Here is an 11,030-nt window from a genome sequence, read left to right on the forward strand (position 1 = left end):
GGGGGGGATAAAGGACTGGGGGGCGGATGTGTGAGGATGAAGCACCCGGCAGGTGGGGATGGGTTTGAGTGGGGGAGGGGGGTGAGAAAGTACAGTAGGGGCAATGAATGTACACACATACAGAATGTTCCAAGGACCTCTATGGATCAGAGGTAGGCTCCCGCAAAGACTATTTCCTCGTGGCTATGAGAGGGGATCACAGTACCTTGAGGGCTCATTTTGGAGTAGGGATCCCCAAGTCTAACAGAACGGGGAGTAGGGGTTTCTAACAGCCAGAGTAGGGGCTCAGGATTCCCAGGGATGGTCATTTAGAGTCTGAGGTTGAGGGATCTGGTGGCTGAAGTCTTCCCAAGAGCTGAGACAAAAGGGACAGGAATGTGAGGGTAAGAATTGGGAGCTGGAGTCCCCAAAGACCAGCAAAGGAGGTATAAGGGGTCTCCAATGACTACTGATAAGAAATAAGGCTCAGTGGAAAGACCACTGGGTTTAGAATCAGAAGTCCTGGTTCTGACCCTTAAATGCCTGTGTGACTTTGGATAAATCACTTTCTCCTTCTGAGCCTTTCTAAAATTAGAGAGTTTGCAGAGTTGGTCTCTGAGATTCCCATCCTGCTCTGAAATCCCACTCCCCTAAGGGCAAGGAGTCCAAGACCCTGGGGACCAGAATTTGGAGGGCAGAGACTGTGTGTATGTGGGGTCCCTGATGACTTGGGCTAGGAGGTCAAGGACTTCAGGATAGAGGTGGAGGTTCTCCAGGCCCAGGGGTACCCTGGGTAGATGCTTTCTCGTATCTACCGTGTACCCCTGCCCGTGTCCCCCCTAGTATTTGCCCAACCAATCGTGAGCCGGGCCCGGCCTGAGATGCTCCGGTCTCATTTCATTCCCACGGTGGGCCGGCTGCGGAAGCGAGCTGGGAAGGTGGTGGCCGAGGAGGAGCAGCTACGGCTGGAGGCCAAGGCGGAAGCCGAGGAGGGAGAACTCTTGGTGCGGGACGAGTTTTCTGTGCTCTGCCGGGACCTCTACGCGCTCTATCCCCTGCTCATCCGCTACGTGGACAACAACCGGTCAGCCCCTTCCCGGCCCCAACACCCTAACGCCCTACTCTCCCTCGGTCAGCTTTAGTCCCAGCACAGACACCCAAGAGGGCGGGACCAGAGCCCAGGCCTCACCACCCACACACCTCTCTTTCCTTGGCTATGTCATCGGCGACTTCTCCAGGCACTAGATAGGTAGCCATCCATGTTTGCCCAAGAGAAGACCTGACTTGGAGTCAGGACGATCTGAATTTGAATCCCAGTGACTTTGGGCAAGCCCCTTAACCTTTCTGAGCCTCTAAGTGCTCAGCTACAAAAATGGGGACGGGGTTGGACCGAGTACCTTTTAGCTGAAGAGCCGTGGGCCTCTTGTTCTCATCCTCAGATCGTGATCCACATTCCTCCACAAATCCTCAGGTGAGGGTCTGCTCAGGGGGAAGGGCCCTCAGACTCACTGAGACTGTCCATCCATTTGAAGCCACCTAGGCAGGTCTGCAGTGAAGGGCCCCAGGGATCTGTGTTTGGTCCTCTGCTGTTTAACATTTTTCTTCATGGATGACACGCTTATCTAACCGCAAATGTCACCAAAGCCTTTCTCTCTCACCCTTGTGACCAGCCCACCTCCTTTTCCAGACCAGCAGACCTTTGATGATAGCCCTGAAACTATCTCTTGTGTATGTCATCACTGATAACATACCACAGCTTGCTCGTATCTACTGTCCATCTCTCTTGGCCTGTTGAACCACTCAGATTTTCTACTGAGTTCATGGTGTTCCACAATCTGTAGTCACAGGGCACCATGGGAGAATCACAGTGTTTAAAAGATGGCCTTGGGATCAGGGAACAGCTCAGGATCATTGAAAGCTTTTCCCGAATGTGAGCCGGGCATCTGGGCCGTCCTCACTGTCCTTCTTTAGTGCCTGCACTAAAGTTGTGTGGATGGACTGACTCTTTGGGCTTCTCAGATAACTGAACGTCTCAATCTGGGCAATATGCCTCCTTCATCCACTTTGTTTTTCCCATGTGGATTGCAAGACTGACTGCAGGCAGGCAAGTAGCATTTATTAAGCACCTACTATGTGCCAGGCACTGTGCCAAGCATGAGAATACAATTAGAAATAAAAAGAAAAACAGTTCCTGCCCTGAAAGAGCTTAAATGCTCATGAGAGGTAAAAATAAGCATTTATATAGTAACTACTATGTGCCAGGCACTGTGCTAAGCACCTTACAAGTATTATTTCATTTGGTCCTAACAACAACCCTTTGAGATAGGCGCTGTTATTCCCATTTTGCAGTTGAGGAAACTGAGGCAGACAGGTTAAGTGACTTGCCCAGGGTCACACAACTAGTAAATGTCTGAGGCTGGATTTGAACTCAGGTCTTTCTGACTCCAGGCCCAGCTCCACCTAAAAAGACAACACATGAAAGGAAGCTAAAAAATGGGGGCAAGAGGGGGCAGCTAGGTGGCTCGGTGGATAGAGCACGGTCCTGAAGTCAGGAGGACCTGAATTCAAATCCGGCCTCAGACACATAATATTTCCTAGCTGTGTGGCTCTGGGCAAGTCGCTTAACCCCAACTGCCTCACCAAAAGAAAAATGGGGGGAAGAGGAGTGGAGGGGTAGCAGTCCCAAGCTGATCACAAATTATTTTTCTTCATATCTGATGCTCCATCCAAACTGGCCTACTCGCCATTCCTCATACAGGACATTCCATCTGCCACCTCTGGCCCTTTTGTATCCCCGTCTCTTGGAATCTCTGACTCCTCTCAAGGCTCCACTCCAGGGCTAGCTTCTTCCAGAAGTCTTTCTTGATTCTCTCAGGCATTAGCCCCTCTCCCTCCCCATCACCACCTACATCACGATACAATTATATATCCTATATTGACTCATCTGGGAACATATCCTAACCCCTCAAGGACAGGGACTGTTTCATTTTTTATCTTTGTATCTCCCAGGACAGTGAATGGCACACAGTAAGCACTTCATCAGTGCTGATCAATAGGTTGGCATCTAATCAGAAGACAATTGTAGTAATCTAGGCAAGGTGTCAGAGATACTATGTAAGTAGAATTGGTACAGTTCAGTCACTAATGGGATGTGGGAGATGAAGATGGCAGAGAAAGGGGCTAGAAGAATGGTGGGACCCTCTAAGACCTTATTCTGGACACTCCCTGGCTTATTAATAGTAAATAGTCAATAAACATTTATTAAGTGTCTACTGTGTTCCAAGAGGCAGCTGGGTGGCTCAGCGGACAAAGCGCCAGACCTGGAGTCAGGATGATCTGAGTTCAAATCCAGCCTCAGACACTCATTAGCTGTGTGTCCCTGGGCAAGTTACTTAACCTTGTTTGCCTTAATCCACTGAAGAAGGAAATGGTAAACCACTCCAGTATTTTTGCCAAGAAAACCCCATTCGGGGTCACAAAAATTTGGACGTGACTGAACAACAACTGTGTGCCAGGCGCTGTGCTAGGCATAAGGATATAAAGAAAAGCAAAAGACAGTCCCTGCCCTCAAGGAGCTAACAGTCTAATGAGAGAGAACAACGTGCAGGAAAATTGAAGAAGTCAACAGAGGGAAGGCATCAGCATCAAGGGGGATAGGGAAAGACTTCCTATAGAAGATGGGACTTGAGCTGGGACTTGAAGGAAGCTAGGAGGAGGGGATGAGGAGGGGACAGCGTTCCAGGCACAGGGGAGAGTCAGTGAAAATGCATGGAGCAGAGAGATGGAGCAGTCAGGAGGCTGGCGTCACTGGATTAAAGAGTATATGGTGGGGAGTAAGGTATGAGAAGGCTGGAAAGGGAGGAAGGGGCTAGGTTATGAAGGGCTCTGAATGCCAAGCAGAGCATTTTGTATTTGGTCCTGGAGGTGATAGGGAGCCACTGGAGATTATGGAGGAGAGAGGTGACATGGTCAGACCTGCGCTTTAGGAGGTTCCTCTGGTATGACCTGTTCTTAATGAAGTCATCCTGGCCCTTTGGATTGTTGCTTTTTCTGTGTGCTCACTATCCCTTTTTAATAATACAGTTCAGGTTTTTTCCAGAACTCCAAGCCAAGTTCCCGTTCATCCCACCCTCTTCCCTTTCTTGTCTTCCATTTCTGCGGCATCATTCCCATTTTCCACAGCCTTCCTGGCATCACTGACAGTGACTCAGTAATCATAGCTGGTATTTTTTTCAGTGCCCTGGAATATAGCTCATGTGAGCCGAGAGATTAGAATTCATCAAGGGTACCCAGGTACTCCCTTCCAGCTCCAACCTTCTATAATTCTTGTAGGTACCACTAGGTACCTTCCTGACTGAACTCCAACTGTTATCAATCACTGCTCAACTTAAAATTGCCTCTTCCTAACCTTCCTCCCCTCCCAAACACCAAACCTCTCCCCCTTACATCACTGAGCCAACAGGATCTATTCGTGAACAGATCTGAATCATAGGTCAAGCAGCTGGATTGGGTGGCTGGGCATCTAACCCAGGACATTAAAGTAATAAAAGTAAAAATAACCTCCCAACTCATGCCAGACATTTTTTTAGAATCAAAAGCCTTCCAGTTCTTAGCTAGGCAGAAGGCTACCTCAGCTTAAATTTCAAAGCCTTTAATCACTTGCCTATTCTAATTACCTTGGGCACAATTAATTCCAAAGAATTAAAGTTTCAGATCACCCAAAGGGTATCGGAGAGACACATGGTGGGCATGAGTAGGTTGTACCATGTTCCCAACAAAGAATTCCAAGAGAATTTTTGTAAAAGGATATCATGCCTGAGATTGACTGTTAGAATAGAAGCAGGGCTTATTGATGGGGAAGTCCATTCGATGCCCAAAGGAAGAGGAGAGCTTCTTCTAGGCACCCAGCCTATTGGGCACCTTCCCTGCATGGGACCAAGACAAGTCTCAAGAGACAAGGCATGGATGGGTCATGACATACAGTCACCAGTAGAGGGAGTACCTCCATTGATGTCATCCCAGATCCATCTGGGTTCTACGTTTCAAAGGAGTGAAGGATGTGTCCTTCCTTATCTGAGAAAATTCATTTCCTCCCTTCCTGAGAGTGCCTCCCGATGGACAAAGCCCCTGCCAAATGCTTTGAAGAGTGGGTCAGTATAGAAAATGCCTTTGGACGGAATGCTAAGAATTCCTCCTTAAGGAGCCGTTGAATGACTCTAACCATTTTTATAATGGGGTCATCGCTAGACTTCTAATTTTTTTTATTTTATTTTTGTTAATATCCTTTTTTTAAAAAAAATATCCCATTCATTTCCTGACTCCCCTCCCCAGGCAGTCATCCCTTATAATAAGGATTTTAAGACAGGGAGAAAAAAACATTTCAGTAAACAGTAAAACCATTTTTGACCAGGATACATTATTGCACACCCATAGTCCTCCCACCTCCATAAAGATGGGAGGAAGATAACACCAGCTTTCTTAACAGGGGCCAACCTTCGTCTTCCCCCTCTCCCTCTAATGTCTTAGAATGAGGGTATCCAGCTGACCATTATGGCTTCAATTTCCCTGTCTGTAAAATGAATCAGCCCTCCATCCTTCCCTCACCCCCCACTCTCTCCTCTCCTATCCCCTCTAATTCTCTGACTCACTACCCTCCTGCAGAGCCCACTGGCTAACAGAGCCCAACCCTGATGCAGAAGAACTCTTCAGAATGATAGCAGAAATCTTCATCTACTGGTCAAAGTCTCATGTAAGCATCTGTCCCCTAGCCTTCCCCCCTTGACACTGTGCTGAAACTCCAGATGGGGAACAACTGTGGTAGAGTGGAGTGGGCCCTGGACCCAGAGCCAGGGGTCCTGGGTTCGAGTCTCGGTTCTGCTACTGATTCGGGCTGACCTTAATGAAGTCTGTTCCCTTCTTGAGTCCTCGGTCTTGAAAAGGTTAGCCGACCCCTAAGGACCTTTCCAACACCAACACTCTCTGTTCAGGGTTCTAAGCTCCCTTCTAGTTCTGCCATTCTGAGGTTTGAAGACCCTCAATCACTCTGTGCATCTTCTCCCCCACCCCCAGAACTTCAAGAGAGAGGAACAGAACTTTGTGGTACAGAATGAAATCAATAACATGTCCTTCCTGACTGCAGATAGCAAGAGCAAGATGGCCAAGGTAAGGAAGAGGTGAATGGGAGGAGTGGCCACCTCCTCTTCCTGCCCTTTCCAGCCTCCCCTCTCCCCACCACCCTCCCTCCAGTCCTTCCACCTCTCCTCAGCTTTTTTCCCACGACCTTCCCTTGTCCCAGCTCTCCCCCCTTCCCAGTCGGGCATTTATTAAGTACCTGCTATATGCCTGGCTCTGTGCTAAGTGCTGGGAATGCAACAAAATCAATCCACGGACATTTATTAAGCACCTACTATGTACCAGGCACTGTGTTAAGGAAGACAAAAACAGGGTCCCTGCCCCAGGAGTTCATGGTTAAATAGAGGAAACCACACACATACAGCTATGTATAGACAAGATATATACAGTGTCAACTCAGGGAAGGCAATAGCAGCAGGGGAGGCTAGAGAGGCTTCTTAAGGAAGGTGGGACCTTGAAGAAAGCCATAGAACCTAAAAGGCAAAAATGAGGACAGAGAGTATTCCAGGCATGGTAAATGTTCAGTACACACACATGGAGTTGGGAGATGGAGCCCACTGAGTGGAAGAAGAGGAAGGTACAAAGGAGTCAGGTTGGGAAAGGCTTTTCTATTTGTTCCTGGAGGCAACAGGGAGCCACTGGAGTTTCTTGAGGGTGGGAGGGCATGACATGGTCAGATTCAGGCTTTAGGAAAATCACTTTGGCAGCTGAGTGGAGGATGGATTGGAGTAGGGAGAGACTTGAGGCAGGGATCAATTAGGAGGCCTTCACAATAGTCTAGACTCGAGGTGACGAGGGCCTGAAAGAAGCTTGTGGCTGTTAGTGAAGAAAGAGGGTTAAGAGTACAAATAGAAATGACAAGAGTGACAATATATTCGATATATGGGGTGGTGAGTGAGGAGCCAAGGATGATGACACCCAGATTTCAAGGATGGTCATAGCCTGGAGAGTAACGGGAAAATTCAGAAGTGGAGAGGATTGAGGAGGCAGGATGATGAGTTTCGGGCATGTTGAGTTTGAGATGCCTGTGGGACATCCGGTTCCAGATGTCAGGTAGGTAGTTGGTGATACAGGACTATATGGTCCAAGAGAGAGGTGAGGGCTGAATAAATAGATCTAGGAATTAGCAGCATGGAGAAGATAGAAGAATCCATCACCTGACCAAGAGGACTTCTGTGGACGGACGACCCATCCATGTAGTTGGATTGTGTGAGTGGCCATCTAACAGAGGGCCCCTAGGGGAGTTATAGAATGTTGAATGGTAGCGATGAGAGAGAACTCAGAGCAAAGAAAGTTAGGGCTGGAAAGGACTTTATGTAGGCAGAGCTGGGAGGGACCTCAGGACACAGAACCTTACAGCAGGGATGTCAGAGTTGGGAGGAACCTTAGGACATAGAACATCAGAACTCTTGTAAAACCACTAAATCCATTCCCCCACCTCATTTTATAGAGTGGGAAAGGGACCTTGATGGACAGAAGTGAGCCTAGAACCTAGGCCTCGAGACTCCCAGCAAAGGGATTTTGTCCCCTCCCAACCCCAGTCTATGACTATAAGGAAGGGGCCTGGGCAGGGGATGGATTGGGAATTCCAGGGGGTAACCATATCTCTGTCTCTGTCTCTGCCCGGATGGAGCAGGCGGGAGATGGACAGGTCAGCACTCCCCCCCGCCCTAGGGGTCTCAAAGCATGGCTGGATGGCTGAATCCCCCAGTCCCAATCCCCTCTGCTCCTATTATCTCCCTGTCCCCTAGATCCCAATCTTTCCTGACTCTCCCGTTCCCAACACTTTTCATCTCCCAGCCCTACCCTTCTCCAGGCTTGACGCTCCTGCTCCCTCATCATCCGGTCTCCTGACTCTCCTGCTTGTGCCAGCACTGCTCCCCCTCCCCACCCCACCTTCCTGGCCTCCAATCCCTTTGTCCTCCAGCTGCTGATCCCCTGGTCCCAACTTTCTCTCCAAATATCTCTCTCCCAGCCTCCTTTGCCTCCCCCCACCAAGAACCTGTTCCCCACTTTGCAATCTATTTCTCCCCACCTTCTCCACTACCATCACTGCCACAACCACCAAAGGCCCTATCCGCTACTCCTTCTCCCCAAATCTCTATAGCTTCTTGCAATTTGACCCTTTTTTTCTCTTTGCTACTCTAGCATCTGGGGTTGGAGAGGAGTGGCTGTTGGGACCTGGGGAGTGGAGGGGAGCTGGGCATGTGCATGCAGCCCCACGGAAGGGCAGGCATGGGGGTCAATGCTGGGGGCCTAAAGGCTCTGTGCCAGTGCTGGGATCTTCATGTGTGATCTTGAACACGTCCAGAAGTCTACATCCCCTGCGTCGGTTTCCTCTGTGTCTTCTGTGTTTCTCTGTCTTTCTATCCGTCTCTTCCTCTGCGTCTCTTTCTCCATATCCCCACATCTCCTTGATCCATCTTTCCATGCCCCCCTTAGGTCTGCATGTCTTCTGTATGTGCCACCATTGTCTCTTCCGTGTCTCTGCACTTGGGTCATTCTTGGGGGTTGTGGTCAGGGAAGCCTCAACCGGACACCTTGATCTTTCCTGGGTCTGGGAGATGAGGGAATTGTGACCTTTTGGGGAACAATGAACCCAGGGGAACCAAGGGTCTGGGAGGATTGGGGAGATGGGTTCACAGACAGGAATCTTGGGGGTGATTAAGAGTCTCTGGATTCTGAGACATGTATGGCCTGCAGTCAGGAGGCTCCGATCAGGAGAGAACAAAGAAGAAACGTCGGGGAGACCGATATTCCGTCCAGACCTCTCTGATAGTGGCTACCCTCAAGAAGATGCTGCCTATTGGGCTGAACATGTGTGCACCCACTGACCAGGACCTCATTGCACTGGCCAAGACTCGTTATGCCCTGGTACCCACTCCACCTTCTCTGAACTTTCTCATAATTCACTGACCCTTCGGATCATTTACTGACCTCTCTGGTCAGTGTCTGACCTCTCTCTGACCCCTCTGATCCCTTATCCATTCCTTGTCCCATTACCTCACCCATCATGCACCTCTGTGACCATTCACTTACCTTTTAGTGACCACTCTAATCATTTAATGACCTCTGGCCAATGTCTGACCTATTTCTAGCCTCTGATGCTTTGAACATTCCCTGGTCCCTCTAGCCATTGACTGACCTATCTAACCATTCACTGACCTCTTTGACCAGTGTCTGACCAATCTCTGACCCCTATGGCTGTTCTTTGATGCCTCTCAGTCTTTGTCCATTCCCTGACCCATTTGGTCAGTATCTGACACATGTCTCACCCATCTCCAACCATTCTCTGATCTTTCTGGCCAGCACTTGACCCTTCTGGCCATACATTGACCCCTCTGACCAATATCTGACCATTTAGTTGGTCTCTCTGTCCAGTATCTGGCCCATCTCTTACTCCTCTGATTATTCTCTGACCCCTCGGAACATTCATTGATCCCTCTGAACATACGCTGACTCCTGGGCCATTCACTGACCCCATCCAAGCCATTTTCTGACTCTTCCCTGTCTCCCAAATATACCCCCAGATCCTTGTCCCTATGAGAATAATAGGTGGAATCAGGGAGCCAGGAGCCCTTAAACTTGACTCCACCTCCCTCCAACCATGTTTGTCCCCAGAAAGACACAGATGAAGAAGTTCGAGAATTTCTGCAGAATAACCTCCATCTTCAGGGAAAGGTATCAACCCAGTCCTGGAGCTGGAGGTGGGCTGAGAGGTGGAGAGAGCATTTCAGGATAGAGCCAAGACTCATTCCTTAGAAACTCCACAAAATAGCCACCCCTTTTTTCCCAGAGTGAGGGTTCCCCATCGCTGCGCTGGCAGATGGCCCTCTACCGGGGGCTGCCCGGTCGGGCCGAGGATGCGGATGCCCCTGAGAATATTGTTCGCCGGGTACAGGAGGTGTCAGCAGTGCTTTTCCATCTGGAACAGGTAGGAAGGAGCTCTGAAGGGGTAGAGCTTTTCCTGGGAAGGGCTGAGGCCTCAAAGGAGGGAGAACTTTGATCCCAAAGGGCCCAGGCCTAGATAAAGGAGGGCCTAAAAGGGATGAGAGCTCATGGATTTCATAGGGTAATAGACTTAGAGCTGGAAGCGATCTTAAGAGCATCTGATCCAACCTCCTCAATCTGTAGATGAGGAACCTGAGGCCTAGAGAAGGTTAGGAAGTAGGCCCAAGGTCACACAGTTGGTTACTGATTGAGCCAGGTTTGAACCCAGATCTCCTGATTCCTAGTGCAGTATTTTTTCCAATGCCCCATGGGTTTGGGGAAGATGGTGAGTTTGGGGGTGTTAGTTCCCTGAGCCCTACCTTTTCCTCCCACAGACAGAGCATCCCTTCAAGTCCAAGAAAGCCGTGTGGCACAAGCTCCTTTCGAAACAGCGTCGTCGTGCAGTTGTGGCTTGTTTCCGCATGACCCCCCTGTACAACCTGCCCCGGTAAGGAAGCCTTGTGGAGAAGGGTGGTAAAGGGAAGTTGGAGGATCCCAAGTAGGGCAGGGGGATTGGGATTTTGGGGGCAGGGCGGAGACAAGAATGGGTTCTTTCCTAACCCTAAACAGATCCTAGCTTAACTTTGAATTCCCACGAGAGCTAATTGATTCAGAGTCCAGCTGGGCTTTCCCCATTCTGGGGAGCAAGGAGACAGGGCCAGGAAATGAGAATGATAAAGGGACAGGGTAATTCAGAAGGCAGAAAGAAAGCCAGAACTCTGAGGCAAAGGCAGGGGATAGAGCAGGGGCTATGGAAATATGGTGTTGGGTAGAAAAGTAGCAAAGATGACCAGGCAGGCACTGAGCAAAATTAAGGTGGCTAGAATGATTCGAGAGAAATTGACATGACTGGGAGTGAGTCAAAAGAAATTGACATGGCTAGAGTGAGTCAAGAGAAATTAACATGGCTGGAGTGAGTCTAGAGAAAT

At 49.4% G+C, this 11,030-nt stretch overlaps 1 protein-coding gene across 1 annotated transcript in view; it reads left to right on the top strand.

The window, feature by feature from the left end:
* The window catches only part of RYR1 (ryanodine receptor 1), a 94,234-nt gene that overhangs the window by 62,460 nt on the left and 20,744 nt on the right, over positions 1-11,030 (top strand). Inside the window, exons 65-71 of the mRNA XM_027855298.1 lie at positions 823-1,063; positions 5,641-5,728; positions 6,049-6,141; positions 8,815-8,985; positions 9,733-9,792; positions 9,908-10,045; positions 10,437-10,549. Coding sequence (XP_027711099.1) covers positions 823-1,063; positions 5,641-5,728; positions 6,049-6,141; positions 8,815-8,985; positions 9,733-9,792; positions 9,908-10,045; positions 10,437-10,549 — 904 coding nt within the window. The remainder of the gene's footprint in view (positions 1-822; positions 1,064-5,640; positions 5,729-6,048; positions 6,142-8,814; positions 8,986-9,732; positions 9,793-9,907; positions 10,046-10,436; positions 10,550-11,030) is intronic.

This window comes from Vombatus ursinus, unplaced genomic scaffold (genome assembly GCF_900497805.2).
Source record: "Vombatus ursinus unplaced genomic scaffold, bare-nosed wombat genome assembly UNPS02010822.1, whole genome shotgun sequence".
Classification (NCBI taxonomy): Eukaryota; Metazoa; Chordata; class Mammalia; order Diprotodontia; family Vombatidae; genus Vombatus; species Vombatus ursinus.